At 39.5% G+C, this 17,165-nt stretch overlaps 1 protein-coding gene across 1 annotated transcript; it reads right to left on the reverse strand.

Moving 5' to 3' along the window:
• Positions 1–679: 679 nt before the first annotated feature.
• On the reverse strand, positions 680–16,385 carry LOC137281295 (nuclear receptor subfamily 2 group F member 6-like). The gene is made up of 7 exons (XM_067812459.1): positions 16,232–16,385; positions 5,274–5,414; positions 4,849–4,941; positions 4,064–4,366; positions 3,244–3,467; positions 2,585–2,699; positions 680–1,760 (listed from the first exon to the last, which is right to left on the reverse strand). Exons 1-7 carry the CDS (start codon positions 16,383–16,385, stop codon positions 1,528–1,530), a joined length of 1,263 nt encoding a protein of 420 aa, XP_067668560.1. The 3' UTR covers positions 680–1,527.
• Between the last annotated feature and the right edge of the window lie 780 nt (positions 16,386–17,165).

A 17,165-nucleotide genomic window follows, 5' to 3' on the forward strand; every position in this document is an offset into this window, starting at 1 on the left:
GCCTGACGATCTAGCTGTGTGTGTGTATACCCGCATGACGATCTAGCTGTGTGTGTGTATACCCGCGTGACGATCTAGCTGTGTGTGTGTATACCCACCCGTCCGATGAACGAGTTCTGTATCAAAACTATGTAAGAATCTACATCGAAACGTCGCTCAACGTAATAAACAAGAAGTTGTAATCCATAAAGCTGTATGTTTCATTTTTGAGTTCTGTATGTATACCTGTCCGAATAGCTGGTTGTTTATTAGCTCTTTTAATTCCAGAAATGACTTCGTAACCCAGTGGTATAGTTCGATGTTCATGATGTCAAACACTGGATTGCCGGACCCAAACTTATAGAGCTGGAAGACTGCCGAGTGCGGCGATACACAACATACAAAGAAACTAACACATGTACACATTAACACATTGGTCTAACATCAACATGACAACAGGAAATACATTAATGTTTACGGTGCATTTATTTTTCACATATATTAATTTAAAATATGCATGATAAGTCGTGTTATGTATGATATAAATGCAGAACTGCCAACAATCATGTTGCGTTTGGATGCGAACTTTACTCGTGTCCTTCCATAAATGTCGATTTGGGGGATTATTTGAAATTTCATAAATCATTTTCATGCTATACTATCAAACACGATTGTGTTGAGGTTGGAGTTACCGTCCGAAACACTGCGACTTATCGGAGGTTCGACACAACCCCAAAATGATGACAACATAACGAACACGCACTGACCAAGGTTTTACTTCCAGATAACTATAAGTTCGACATATCATATAACGATGCTTGAGTTGAATATCGCGGAGAGCCAACCTGTGACTTGAAGCGATACCGAGGTTACTCTGGCCACTGACAACCATGCTTTCAATTCACACAGTGTTAAATGTCCATAGCTCAGAGCTACAATGTCACTGATTGGTTATGATATATACAACACGCTCAAGTATTTACCGATGAAGTTTTGCCGATGCAGAAAGGGAGCAAATTGCAGGTACACTGATATAACTTTGGAAACAATATTGTCCGAGGGATTCTGTTGTGGAGCTCCGATCACTTGTTCCACCTTGGCCTAAGGAGAAGATCCATGAAGGTCTGGGTCAGAACTGATCTTCACGAATCCATGCATGTCGTACGAGGCGACTAAGGGGATTGGGTGGTCAGGCTTGTTGACCTGGTTAACATATGCCATCGTATCCCAACATGGTAGAAATATGCTCATGTTGTTGATCGCTGGAATGTTTTGTCCCGACTCAAGTATATACAAGCCACCGCTACACAGCTGTGATATTGCTGAGTGCGGTAACCAAACAAAATCATTATGAAAACAAAGAACCGCATGTTGGTACTGCCGACATAATCAGAACTTTGTTTTACGCCAGCCATTTACTAAAATTTAATTCTAAATGAGTTGACATCCCTGCCGTTGTACATCACCGTATGCCATACTCAGACAAACTCACAATTATGTGAGGTGATGTTTTTTTCTCGCCCTTATTTAAAGCATTGACTCTCTTCTCTACAAGTAGTACGATCTTATCAACTGTCTTACGGAGGTTGAAACATCGCCAAAGAAGCGTTTCTCTGTCATGTCAGCCGCCACAGTGCGCAAGACAGGAAGTGTTAGGAGCATCTTTCCAAATCTCGCGGGATTATGCTGATGAGCTTGTGTGACGTAGTGTGCCAGGGCGAGTTGTGCCTGATCCTGAAGTGTCTCAGCTTTGGTTGGCTCAAACAGACGTTCTGACTGGTCTAAAGAAAGACAGAAAAACTTTGAAAGTAAGCGTAATTATAAATGTCTGTTCGTTACACGCTGCGTGAAAGCTGATGGAATGGTTCCTTTTTAAGTGCCAGTTTGCAGTGTTTAATCTAGTTTGTTTATTCTCTTAATTTCTTTGTGTAGCCTAGTGGTTAAAGCGTTCGCTCGTTGCACTGAAGACCTGGGTTCGATTTTCCACATGGTTACAATGTCCACTTCTGGTGTCCACCCGCGGTGGGATATTACTGAAAACTTGCTAAAAGCTAATAAACTATTTCACTCTCATTCTTTTTCTTGGTGTCAAGCCTGGTTCCCTGGGTTTGCTGCACTGACGTTTCACTGACCAAAGTACGGACTGCACAATGGCGCCTTCCATTGGTGCATTGTGTGCAGTTTGTGACAATAGCGCACTGACACAAAATATCAATGCACAAATATAATTGCATCCATTTGCATATGTTGCAGGCCCTGTAGACATCAGTGAAGCGACATCGCATCTTACTCAGGGAACCAGGCTGTCTTCACAACAAGAGAATTTACAAACAGATTCTTGGTTAACTTTCAGTTTCACTTTCGGAATCGACACGTAACAGAATCGTTGGCTATTGTCCACTTTTATGTACATGTACAAACCTAACGAGTCATCTGATCATCTTTCAGTGTTATGGCAGAATTTAGGTATGTCCAATCCACACTCTGCTTCTATATGCTTTGAGATAATACACACTACATAATTGTTGTGAAGGTTGTAGCGAGTTAGATCCGTAAAAATGCCTCGCCATGTTTTTCAACCTTTGAATCTTACACAAGAACTTACCTTGCCGGAGAAGAACAATTGTTTCCAGGAACGGTAACTCCGTAGAATCTGCATGAAGTGTCTGGCACGTGGTGATGACCTTCTGAACGCAGGCAAGGTCATCGTCTCTGTCGTTCTGGAATAGTGCAAGGTCAGGTGAAGGTCAGGTTATATGCGGCGAAAGCATAGAGGGGGTCATGGCATTTAATGAATAAACATAAAGGTATCAGTAATAGTTGGTGCAAAATGTTGAAATGCTTTACTGTCGTAGCATATATTTTAAGAAGGTGTTTGGGATATTTATGAATACATTTGTGTTTGAACTAAGCCTGGGGTTTCATACAAGTTTGATTCTGTGAACTGACCTATCAAAGTAGTCCACATCACTTTCAGAGTGAGTTCATGAATACAACGTCTCTTTTTACCATGTATGGCTTCACGACAAGCGAGCAGATAGTAGACAACGCTGTTGTCATAAGAAACGGAAGTTACGTCCACTTCATGCCGCTAACAACATGGACAAAATATTCAGCGAGATTTCAAACTAACACTTAGTTGAGTTTGAATTGAGATTATTTTGAGAAACAGAAAATTTCAGAAACGTCAACTGAGTAAGAAACTCTAGCAAAGTCTGGGTAATGACGAGAATTGTAATTGTTATGAAATGGACTGGTACTTACATCTTTTTCCGCGTTCTTCCTGGCCAATCTGGAGATATCTATAGGCCAGTACGCTGCCGCAAACAGGAACACCTCGCTCCACTTGCTCTCGAGAAGAACTAATTGGTCATGCGGATGTAGAGATTTGAAAATGTGGTTGTAATGCGTCCGGCGGAGTGCCGTTGCTAGGATTTGTTGCGCCGTAGAGTAGAGCAGACTGTTGGGGTCGCTCATGATGTTAGAACCTGTCGGAGGAGTGGCTACAGTCTGTTAGAATGTTAAGTATACAATGTAATCGTAACAGGCATTTACTATGACACCGAGGCGTCAAACACATGGCTGTCACCACACAAACACTGCTTATGATCCAGCAGTGAGTGAGTAGGTGAGAATGGCTTCACGCCGCATCAAGCAATATTCCGGCAATATCCGAATTTAGCGATCGTCATCAGCGGATCCTATTAAACGTTAAGTTGCGGAACCGCCCCGTCCTTCACCGAAAACAGGCTTCAGAATTGAATGAGTATGGTCTTACGACGTTTTATATATTTCAGCAACATCACGGCGGAGGACACAATAAGTTTTATACAGGATATCAATGCTTAGGAGTCGAGCGTGACAGACTAATGCTTTAACCATAAGGCTACACTACCGCCCTCACAAATATGACGTCCAGGGCGTGTACAAATATCAGGACTATACACTTGGCTTCGAGGAATGAAATACATCAACCGTTCGAGCCAGGTGTTAAAATACAAAGAAACGCAATCAAATCTTATATCTCACAGCAGCATCCGTCACGTTATTCTGAGTCGCTGACGTTACGTCAACGTACACTTACCTTCAATACGCTTCATGACCTCTGACCCCTCAGCTGCCCCCGCCATCCAGTATGGTATCGCATATGGTGTCGGCCATGTTGGTATCGAACCACGTGGTACAACGGGTTTAAATGCACTGAAGTAGGAGCTCCAGGCTAGACGTTGTACGTTGCTGCCCAGCACCGATTTGGCATCCAGTGGTTCCCCTTGGTGTATATATGATGACGTTGACGTTACTATAGCAACGGTGCGGCGAGATGTGGTAGAAGCTGGATTCTTGCGACAGCCTTTGTTCTTTCTTGGCCCCCTTTCTTCCTGGACAGCTGAAAATGGAATTTCGATCGTGGGGTGCATGAGCTGTCAAGCGAGGTTTTGAGCATGAGGCGGATTGCTGGCCCAGTCTCCACAGTGCAGAAATTCTGTGGGAGTTTGTTCAGGCATGCTCGAAACCTAGCCAATTTATATCCCGAGGTCCACATGATATGGATGTGGAACTGGCAACGACTCCAAGAGGTACACCAGACATAAAGGGGTGTGTCTCCAGGACGGCCAACCACCCCGAGAGGGACGTACAGGGATGTGATTCGAGCGCTAGAGGAGGAAGGCAGGATGTGACTTCATGGCTTACCACTATCAAGGGTGGGACACAAGACGTGAAAGGCATTACTCTGGGAGTGGCCAAAACCACGAGTAGGACACACAGAACGTAAAGGATGGGACTCTATGACTTACCACATCCAAGCTAGAGTGAGTGAGTTAATATTTAACATCCAAGCTGGAGACACACAGGACGTAAAGGACTCACCATTCTTATTCATGTTGACGGCAAAACATTTCTGAAGTCGGCAGTAGGGACACCAGTTCCTCCGTGCCTTGTCGATCACACAGCCACCTTTACCTGTTGGCAGAACCAGGAGCTGTTAGTGCGCATGATCGTACATGTGTGGAGGCAGCTATTCTACCGGGGAACGATGGAGTAAAAATACCTGACCTCATGCTACGAACCGCTATCGTGTGGCTTAATAACGATCCTAATTGGTTGAAGGACGATTTCCTGTTTGGAATATTTAATGTAGAAACAAATCTTGCAAAAGGTTGAGAAACAATTTGTTGTTTTTATATTTTGTGCCTATGCACAAAAGATATTCAAGATATAAACGATGAAGGTCGGCCTACAATTATAAACTGACCAACCCCAGTGGAAACTGGTTTATACAGGTTTAAACTGACCTATGCACGTGTAGGAGATCCTCTTTCTGATGCTCCTCTTGAAGAAGCAGCTGCAGCCGTCACAGCAGTACACGCCGTAGTGTTTGCCGTAGCTCTTGTCGCCACACACCTCGCACGCCACGGGCACCGGCAATGTCCGTCCTGAACGTAGAGGCAATGTATGATTTGGAAGTGTGTACCCACCTTATGCACATATATCCCACTATAACATCAACACCAAGATCCAATGAATGCTAGATGATTTTAGTGCGAACTGTGAAATACGTGCTAAGGACTCGTGTTAATGAGAATGTGGAGATTTAGTTGGTTGGTTGGTTGGTTGCACTCCGCAATGAGCCGTCCCATTTGGTTTGGGAAAAGTAAGAATAAGACATATTTATAAGGCTCTCACGTGGTCGGTGTAGTCAGCAACATCACGGCGGAGGACACAATAAGTTTTATACAGGATATCAATGCTTAGGAATCGAGCGTGACAGACTAATACTTTAACCATAATATAGATAATTCTGCGCGAGGTCTTATTACATACGAATTATACGAAACGAGTGTCCTTCCAACGGTATCTGACGGAGCGAAAGAGAGATCAGATGCCATAGGAATGTCACGAGTTTCATAGAAATGGTATTTCACGAGACCGAGTGTGGTATTTTATTTATTACCCACGTCTAACATACACCAACGTGACAAAATAGTGAGGTTTTTTTCATTTTTATGGTTTCAAACTGAAACCAGTTTCATGAAGAGGTTGCGGAAGAATTGTGTACTGTAGAACACTTTTAGCATGACGTCACACTATAATGACGTCACTATGTCTGCACCCATGGTAACTGACGTCACGATGTTGTCAGTTGTCATTGCCTCAATCACCCTACTACAATAAACTACACTGTAGTACCTCGTTTCTTGGTTTGTAGTTGCTTCACTGAGCTAATACCACTGGTGGAAACATTACGCTTATGTTTTTCGACGGATGTAATACCCAAGTCCGACTGACAATTAAACAGCGCGACGGCAACGCTCGCAATGTTTACATTCCTAAATGCATGTGGGTTATAGAATGTATGTACAAATAATTAAATTTTTATTGTGTTCATTAAAAGTCTGGCAATCTGATTGGTTAACTGGGAACATTTCTTTTGATTTCATTTCGCAATGAATATGAAAAAATAAGCCACGCCCACCGAACCGGGCTACTTTCGGACCTGAGGAATGTCGGGGAATACGTTTACACAGCGAGGGAATTCCCTTGCACTCGGGTACCTTAATGAACTTTGAGTAAACTTTGTGGTTAACATAAACAAACAACTCAAGATTATCCGTGAACGTTAATAACGTTGCAACGCCTCGACAAGAGCATGCGCACGATGGAACATCAGTTCATGGCATCGCAATCCCAGTCACATCACAGCCTCTTTCTACTTAAACAAATACTACAATCTCAGTTCCACTAACTTCATATCATCGGGCTTCATTTCCATTTCTCACTTTTCAAACTGTCTCTTTCAGTTCGCAGGTAGTAATTCAAACGTTTGAACTTGAAACTTTGCCGATACCGGGACGCGTCACGTTGAGTTGTTCCACTCTGATTCGCCGACCGATGTTAGCTTGGTTGATTGACAGCTGTTTGGGGGGTGCTCTATGCTGATTGGCTAATGGTTTGGTAGGCGTGTCATTTTATGTAAAAGAGTCACGCCATTACCGAATTCTTACACCGAAAATGTTAATCGGTGGTAACAAAGATATCTGTTTCGATGAATTTGATTATGTTCAAAGAAAATATTGTTAACAGGGTATAGTATTTGTTGCTGAATTTAATTATAAGGATTGACTTTGTATTTATTTCTTTGCATTGAAGTATGAAACTAAAAACCAATGTGCAAACTGTATGAATCCGCGTAGAAATACACAGTCAATCCTTAAATAATGTTTGTTATAAATGGAAATGTAGTTCCGTCTCAACGTGACGTAACTGACAGGTCATCGGTTATCCAATCAAATCGTTAGAATCTCAAGTCAACTCCGACGTCGGGTTTCCTGGTTCTCAGACCAATCTCTTTCAGCCTGTTATGCACTTTTTGACAGGATTTCCTCTGAAGTCCAGGTACTCTGGCTCCTGTGCTCACCAGTGGCAGTACGATCACGCAACTGTAGTACCCGGACGTACCGATCTTGGCCAGCAGTGTGACCTCGAGGTCTGCTTGTGCGGGGGCGATCATTTGATTTGTTTGCTTGCCACGACCCACAAGCCATGGTATCTTGCTCAGATTAACTTTCAGACCTTTCTAATCCTTGCAAGAAATCTCATCAAAATCAACATTTTCCGGCAAAATCGATTTTTTTCACTCGTGCAGTTGTGTAAAATCACGTTATCAACACTTTCGTTACATATTTTGACGATTGTTTGAACACAATGGGTAATTAATAGATTTTTAAAAAAATACAGCGGTATATAACTGCCATATTGTTTAGGAATAGCGATGTATAACCGTTATGTTGTTTAAGGACAGGGATATTTAACCGTAATGTTGTTTGGGGGACAACGTCAAATAACTGATGTGTTGTTTGGGGACAATGGTATATAACTGTTATAACTATACATTGTTGTTTGGGGACAATGGTATATAACTGTTATGACTACAGTGATGTTTGGGGACAATGGTATATAACTGTTATAACTACAATGTTTTTTGGAGACAACGGTATATAACTGTTATAACTACAATGTTGTTTGGGGACAACGGTATATAACTGTTATAACTACAATGTTGTTTGGGGACAATGGTATATAACTGTTATAACTACAATGTTGTTTGGAGACACAATGGTATATAACTATTATAACTACAATGTTGTTTGAGACACAATGGTATATAACTGTTATAACTACAATGTTGTTTGGGGACAAAGGCATATAACTGTTATAACTACAATGTTTGGGGACAACGGTATATGACTTATATAACTACAATGTTGTTTGGGGACAATGGTATATAACTGTTATAACTACAATGTTGTTTGGGGACAAAGGCATATAACTGTTATAACTACAATGTTTGGGGACAACGGTATATGACTTATATAACTACAATGTTGTTCGGAGACAATGGTATATAACTGTTATAACTGCAATGTTGTTTGGAGACAACGGAATATGACAGTTATATCTACAATGTTGTTTGGAGACAACGGTATATGACTGTTATAACTGCAATTTTGTTTGGATACAATGGTATATAACTGTTATAACTACAATGTTGTTTGGAGACAACGGTATATGACTGTTATAACTGCAATTTTGTTTGGAGACAATGGTATATAACTGTTATAACTACAATGTTTGGAGACAACGGTATATAACTGTAATGCTGTTTAGAGACTGAGGATACATCTGTGAAAAGACAAATTACAAACTGAATGCAGTTATTGCAAACCACATCGCAGTAACATAACACACAGTGCGCATTTGAAAACAGACAGAGTATTTCCTAAGTGGACTTGGAAAACGTCTGTAACAAGACAATGCATTGCAATTACATTTTACCTGTAATTCCGATAACACATAATATTTGTCATACGACTGTAACAGGATATATTGTAAATTGTTCTGGATAATTATAGTTGACTCAGGTTTAAATGTCCCTATGTATTTGATTAAAATGATGACGTACCTGTAGCTACCCAACTCCCTGGGCCAAGATTTTCGAACCTGTCTTAGATAAGATAGTTAATATTAACTAATTAATAGCACTTACGACTATGTTAGCGTTAAGAGAGCTTCGAAAAGCTAGGCCTTGGACGTAACAAGACAATATCTGAAACACCTCGTATTTTCCTCAATCTTAAACAAACAATTCTGACTTTATAAATAGAAATAAACAACACCATTTTGTTATCTTACACAATAACGAGAATACTCAGTTCGTGCTGATCTTTATTTTCCAAGTTGTAAGATCTTCATTTTCCAAGTTGTCAGATAGTTTGCATTTGACAATCTCTAAGACTATAAGCATGGTCCGCCCCAAATCTATAATCCGTCAGTGTCGGTGTGCGCTCGTCTTGATTGCCAAGTTTACTTGATAAGCGGTATGTACTAATCGTTAAGACTACATGTCCGGAGAGAAAAGCAAAGATTACTCTATGATACACATTCCCCGAGAAAACTGTTAGATAATTTTAGTCGTTTCTGCATTCTCAAGTCTTTCAAGCTGCGGGGTAATCTCAAGATTCAGTTAGGCACCAGTGTACATTAGCAGCATTTGATAGTTTTGTTTAAAGATTTGTCCGGTGAACGTGCGAACATACCACGAACTCTGAGAGCATCGGTAGAATATAAACCGACCTTTAGTCGGGGTATTTCACTCATGAAACGCACCAAATAAAGATTGGCCACTTGTCGATGGTATTTTGATTATCTGAAGGTAAGCCATTTTCATTTCCTTTGTTGTATGTTCTTATATTATATATGTTCAGATTTTCTCTGTTTTCTGTTGCATTTCCTACTGTTAGTTTATGCCAATATTATTATTTAGACTATGAGACTATGCAGTTTTGATTTTCTGTATCATAGTTAGGTCAGACCATGTGGCACCAATGTAACAATTTAGTGTATAATCTAGAAGCGAAAACGTTAGACATAATATAAGTTCAGTAAGTCACAATTGCATATGCCCCCCTCGTGGCCAGAGAACATGCCATGTACAGATATCACCTACGCGTTCATCATCACCGGAATACATCTACCGAAATACCTGTATCATGGTATATTTAAGCGAAAATATTACATGCTTTCTAGAAAGAGTGAGTGAGTTGATATTTGAAGTCACATGGGTTCTGCGTGCACAGTATAGTTATCTCACGTAATACATACATTGTTGATCAGAGATAGCATGGAACATTTAAATTGTTCAACCACAATAATCATTTAGAGATACATTCAGTCTCATACACTTCGATTGCAAACACCCAATAAAATATACAAGACGTGCACAAGAATTTCTTCTTTGCTTCCACCAGTGGAAATTTATTCATTGGAATGCGAGGCAAACTTTTTCGTAACCGTCGCTAAATTTTGGAGACGACACAAGAAAACAAGGGATGGGGGATAACTCTAAATCTGTTTTTCTTGTGTCGTCTGCAAAATCTAATGATGGCTACGAAAAGATTCGCAATCCAATAAATAAATGTTGACAAAATGTTCATATGTAGCCCCCGTGAATATTAAGAATGGGCATTTCACAGCGGCGACTTTACTAGGATAATTAATACCTTCGAGAAAAAGTAGTAAAATACAAAATATGAATCGTTTGATTCACACAGGTTGGCTAAAGTGCACGATCCGATACCCATGCTTCAAACACTTCAAAAGTAACATTGAGTGAGATAAATGTGTTCAGTGAGATAAATACGTTGTTCTCTTGACCCTTCGGGCTCAGGAAACATAATAAACATCGAGGGAACATAAACCCATGCAACCCTCGTGACCAGTGAACACCTTATAATGCCTACCACTGATGTAAATCTTTTCTGGGTTTATCTTTGTATCAGCATACCAGTTATATCACAGCATACCTGTGTAATGTGGGAGGAAATCCCGATGTAATGCCAGGCGTGTACCACTGTCATGAAATCCTTGAGCAAGTTGCTGATTAACCTACAATGATTACCGCGAGGAGATTCTCATGTTAAATGTATTGCCAACACTGTATGCTAACTATTGCCATACAGAAATTAGACAAGCCCTTCTATTTGAAAGTGGTATGGGAGTGTCAAAGTGAAAATGTTTTTAACTTCGCTTTTAAGAGATCTCATAACAAAGAAGGGTAGGTTGGGAGGCCTGGTGGTAAATGTTCATAGTGCTCATCACGTAAAAAAGACTGAAATCCATTGTTAATGTCTCCCGTAGTGATATTGCAGGAAAAGCGGCATAAAGGCATACTCACTAAAATGAGAGAGACATTTGTATACCAACAGTGTGCACAATCACCAGTATTCAGCTTGCTGACATAAATCTGTTTGGAGGCACGTCATACCATTTCAAGTCCAAGGGACTTGACGTTAAGCTTACCAGACCCGTGAAGGTCCGGGGTAGAATAGGCCTTCGGCAACCCACGCTTGTCATGAAAGGTGACTGTGCTTGTCGTAAGAGGCCACTAACGGGATCGGGTGGTCAGGCTAGCTGACCTGATTGACACATGCCATCGGTTCCCAATTGCGCAGATCGATGCTCATGCTGTTGATCACTAGATTGTCTGGTCCAGATGCGATAATTTTCACGCCAACGCTATATAGCTGGAATATTGTTGAGTGCGGCGTAAAACTAAACTCACTCACTCACTTAAGCTTACAGGTGTCCATGTCTTACACAGGTGCAGATTGTTGGGACAGACTTTGTAGGTCTGCTTATCAATAACACTTAGTATTTATTTGTTCACAATGTGATGGCATTGGGAGAATGCGGTTCCTCTCCGCCATTTCTTAATGTGATTAAATAGTGTGTAAATTTCCTATTCATTCCATAACAACATCAAATGGTTAACATAAATATTCTGCTACTTAGATTCTGCTGTAACATTAAATGTGTCATGTAACATAAAATCACATTAAGCATGTGGTCTGCAGTGTCTAACAACAGCCTTGATTTATGTGCGACAATCGCAAGCGACAGTCTGTTCAATATAACCTCATGGTCCTAGCAACATGAAACAGATTCAAGAAATGTTAATTACAGTAATCACAAAAATCGAAAGTGTGTTTGCGAGTATGATCAAGTTCAATTCTGATCACATTAGTGAGTATGGTTTTACTCAGCTTTTAGTAGGGTGACTAGTGAGAGGGAGGCAGCTAGTGCGATACCGATGGTCCGTTACACTATAAGTGATACTGAAATAGTTATTTTCCCCTTGAATGGGCTCGTTTGAAGTCATTTCCCAAATTAACGTATAATTTACACGGAATATGAAAAACAAGCTGAAACAGTTTCATTCTCTTTAGATACCTGACAAGAAACTTCGGACCAAGACCAAGTGTGTTAGAGAGGTGACAAGGGCGTATAACTCTAAATCAAAATGAGCGAATTTGGTACTTCCGGAATTTTCCTCTGCTCATTTACCAACGAAAGTCAGTTACTAAACTATCGATAATCACACATACAACAGGTTTTAGCAATATTGCAAAAAACACCAAGGCGGGCAACAGAAATGGGCTTCACAATACTCTACACACGTGGAGAATCGAACCTGCGTTATGAGGGTGGCAAGCGCACGCTCCAACCACTGGACCAAGACCATATCTCCATCATGCCTTTCGGCTACGTTTCGGTCGGTATGTGACTGTATGTAAGCTTTATTTAGACTGGCATCCTTATTCTAACGCTTGGTCTCCGAATCTGAATGATTTTCAGAGCAACAAGTAAAACTTTTTAAATTGAAAGGGAGCCTTAGTAAGATGGGAGATTCAGAATCTGACTTGCTATGGCACTGCAGGGAGGACTAGGTGAAAGGGGATATAATACGGTTCATGGGCTGTGAGACAGGGACTAGTACATCGCCAGGGCGCTTATTAAGTCAATAAAGAAAGCAAAATCGTGCGGCTCGTGTTGACCTGTTATCCAGGTTTACTTTACAACCGCTCTGCGCCGATTCTCCGTAAGCTGCAAATGTATTTTTTCTTTGATATCATATTATATTAGGAACTGGAGCAGCTGTAATTGTTGCTCCTTGCATCATGGACGCGACTGGCGAAAAACCAATATATCCAAGCATTAAATACATTCTAACTGAAAAACACAAAACACACACACAAAAAAAACAACAACAAAAAAACCCAAACAAAAACCAACCCCCCCCCAAAAAAAAAAACAAAAAAACAAAAAAAAACCAGCAACAAACAGAAAAGCTCATCAAAAACAACAACAAAACAAAAACAAAACAAAAACCCAAAACAAACAAACGAAAATAAACAAACAAACAAAACCAACTAACAAACGAAAAAAAACAACACCCTCCCCTCCCCCCTTCTCTTCGATACTCAGCTGCGTCGTACTAGGAGACATTGATAACAAATTACTGCTTGTTACCCTGTCCTGTGTCCGCCATATTGGGTGTACAGCAAGGACTCGTGATTATATACTGTGTCTCACTGACATGTAAACATTAAACCGGAGCATAGTATGTCAGGAGGAGAACACTGAAAACTGGCGTAAATCTGAACTAGTGCAAGCACATATATGCACGTACACGCAGGCACGTAGCTAACTGAATATACAGCATGTTTTTTAAATGATACTGTTAGCTTATAGACGTTAAATCCTATAACATGCCATCAAATCCATTTCGTTTTAATAATTATATGGGTTTTTTTTGTAATTTTGCTTACATTTAAGGTTTTTGGTTTTTGAACATTTTTTCGATTCAATTTATTTCTTTTAAGTTTACACGATATTCTTTAAAAATGAGTTTTCCTTTCAGGCTATTCGTATATTTTGCAAAATGTCATGAATATATGACAATCCTAAGAACACTTGCTGTGACGTCGTGTTAAGTTACAATGTACCACGAGAAATCTGATTTCAAATTTATGTAATATTAACTAAATTACACTGAACAACATTACACTGTGTTCTGTCGCATGTTTGATTGTATTTGAAAAATCATTTTCCTGCTTCAACGTCGTTTTCCCCGCGTTATCTGATTAATATTTTTTTTCTGCTGCATGGAAACTGTTTTCTTTGTTGGTATTGCAATGTAATTATTTTGCTTCCGTTTCAGAACAATTTGCATTTTGTTTCTACCATGATTGATACTTTTCCGTTTTAAAACAGTTTCTCTTATCTGATGTTTCATTAATGAACTACATCATGCCGCTTGATAAATTTTCATTTTATCGTGCATTTTATTAACAGTTTACATTGTACCGCTTATGAACAATTTCCCTTGTTGAGCTATTTCATTTAAATTCATTGTATCGCTTTAATAATGAAACTAATTTAAATATTCTAAAACATTAAACGGGAAGAAATCCAACGAGCAGGCCGGTCTATTCATCCGTTTATGCAAAACTCGTGTAACAAACCGCAGCAGAATTAACACACATCGTTCCCTCTCCAGCTTCCGCGTGCAAAGATCGCGCGTTACGCTAAGTATAATAAACCATTATCTTCTCAATGAGAGGAAATTATATGTATTGATTGTCAACATACTTGTGACAGTCTGGTCGAAGAGCTAGGAGGAGCCAACTCGTTGTGTTAAGTGCCGCTTATAATGCTTTAGTTTTAAACCCGGTAATGTATAACGTTCGCTATCGTTTACGCAATAGAGTCATAGAGTTTAAAGGCATTGAAATGCATTCAAGCTGTGGTTCACCGCAACCTAAAATATCCTGGTTTTGTTGTTGAAGTCTCTGAACGACGCGATGACAGTCGATTTGACGCCAATGAGCTCTTGGTCACGCGTCTCGAAGACACAAGTACAGCTTTACAATTAAACGTAGCACGCTTCCTAGTCTCAAATCAAGGGCCTGTCTCAAAAGAAATTTGGTATGGAGGTTTATGTATTATCGTGAATAATACATCGGTTACTATGCGGCGTTCCGCGATCACTAAAACATCTAGTGGTAGTAGCGTATGTAATAATGAGGAAAATGTGTGTAATGGTTATGACACGGTCCCTGCCCTTAAAACTCATCCTTCAACACTGTAGTGAGTGACATTTTAAAAGATCACTTTTATGGGCTATCTTTGACTTCGCGTAAGGATAGAGATTTCGAGAGGGTCTTTATAAGACACAATAGATCGAATTGTGCACGAAATCGACTTTTAAAACTTTGGCTCTGAAATTTACATCTGAAAGTTGTAATTGCATGTACATCAGATCAAGTAGACCGACTGTAGGAGTCACTGCACTGGGTGGCCTGTGACCCTGGCTTTGTTAGCCCGAATAATAAATTAGAAAATATAAATTTTTAACCGCGCAAAGTGTTCAACGCATGGTTTTATATATTCGGCTGTGACAGAGATGCGCAAAAGTAAGACCTTTTTTACCAGTTCACGAAATAATCAATCTGCAATATCAAAATATATGATGTTTTAAAATATGTGATTTTTGGATATTAAAGCATAGATACATAAATCTAATAAACATACCTTTTGAACAGGTGAATACTTGAATTTATCCTGAACAAAGATCAAAGTCGGATTGTAAGAACATTCGAAGATTAAAGTAAAATCGTTTACACATAAAAAAAAGTTTTTAAAAAATCCGATAAAGAGTCTAATGACTCCCTTTCATTTTATTAAATAAATATGACTCTTTATAGACCGTTTTGAAAGTACGTCAGTTAAGCTTTTGTGGACAAAATAACCAAAAATAAATATTGATAATAATAAAAGTAATAGATTTATAAACTGCGGGGGAAAATGTGCACACTTGGAAGCTGCATTTGCAAACAAAATGGCAAACGCTTACAAAAACATAACTTGGTTGGAAACAGTACTTGAAACACGATAACCTTAAGGTAGAAACAGCTTTCATACCCTTTTCAGATACATGCACTAATGCATAATTATTTTTGTCTACCTTTTTGTTCAGGCAAATATGGGGCTATATTTTACTTCTCTTTGTCTGCATTACAAAATTTATCATATCTCACTTCTACGGAAGATTTTTGTTAAATTAAAATTTGAACCCCAAACAAGTGTATACTGCGTCAGTTATAAGATGCACAATCTGCCATTAACAGGAATACGATAATTTATTCAGCACTTGCTTTTTGAAGTGAGCAAACATGTGGTATGTGTAAGTAATTGTTTAAAATATTGGATAGAAATAGAAAGAGGAAAAATACAAGCATTCATTCAAAGACATACCTTTCAGTAAGGCATATAAATTTCGAAACATATATTTTTGAAATACAAATGTAAATAATTCTGCAACTGCATCAAAGTGTCACAATACATAACTTACCCATGTCTTCGAAGTCTTGCAAATTATCAGCAGAAACTACCAAGCGAAACATCCTAGCGCTATATACCCCGCCGCTTCGATCAACGAACAGGTGCACAAATATATTAAGCGGAGGACGTGTTATTAAAGATATTTTGCGCATCGCCGTTAACATCGAACATCAGAGAGCAGAGTTATCGATCTTTGCTCGACCTCTTCAACGTCTGAAGTCAATAAAGAACATGTCCATTTTAGAAACTGTATCCCCTCAAAGGTTGAAAGCGTCTTAAGCTCATTTTAGTTTCAGTCTGGGCTGGGTGAAGTGACATTGACGACTGATCCTGTGCAGCTGAGCAACATCACTACTGGGAGAGGAGGGTCGGGTTGCAGAATGGTCAGCTCAATCACAGAGACGCCATCTTGGATAAAAACTTCGCGAAAGTTGGGAATGATCTAAGTTTGGCGGTCATTTGTGAACAACAAATACTTTGTGAGTGTAAATTTTAAATGAGACAATTGAACACGGTTGGATAAATGTTCAGAGGAAATTCAGAAAAGTCTGGGAACTGATATTTAAAGACAGCTAAAATTAAATTATTAGTAAACTATTCCCAATGGAATATTGATTTGAGTAACATTTAACATATAACTAGAAACTTCTTAAACCTCGGTCAAATTGTCTTAAAATCTAAACAACTGTATAAGCACGCACATATAATCATCTTTAGTGGCTTGAGGATGGCGAGGGCGATTAAAGATCAATTTATTGCGAACTATGAATCTTGCAATTTGCATTACTGGCAATTGTTTTCTGAACATTTGTGCAGAAAATGTATATGGACAAGAAAATATTGTGACAAAAAATTTTGTAGATTGTAGATTTTAATGTTGGAAATTCCTTAAATTCCGGGGCTGGTGTTAGTTCAATAAAAAGCATACAAGATACAGTTGTTCA

This window comes from Haliotis asinina, chromosome 4, assembly GCF_037392515.1.
Source record: "Haliotis asinina isolate JCU_RB_2024 chromosome 4, JCU_Hal_asi_v2, whole genome shotgun sequence".
Lineage (NCBI taxonomy): Eukaryota > Metazoa > Mollusca > Gastropoda > Lepetellida > Haliotidae > Haliotis > Haliotis asinina.

What these genes read in the sequence shown, in the direction of transcription:
- LOC137281295 (XM_067812459.1), bottom strand. Translation starts at nt 16,385, where the DNA reads ATGTTAACGGCGATGCGCAAAATATCTTTAATAACACGTCCTCCGCTT. An exon ending in GCAAGACTTCGAAGACATGG is followed by an intron (nt 5,415 to 16,231) that starts GTAAGTTATGTA and finishes CTCTACGTTCAG; the next exon opens with GACGGACATTGCCGGTGCCC. An exon ending in GGAAGAACGCGGAAAAAGAT is followed by an intron (nt 2,700 to 3,243) that starts GTAAGTACCAGT and finishes GCACTATTCCAG; the next exon opens with AACGACAGAGACGATGACCT.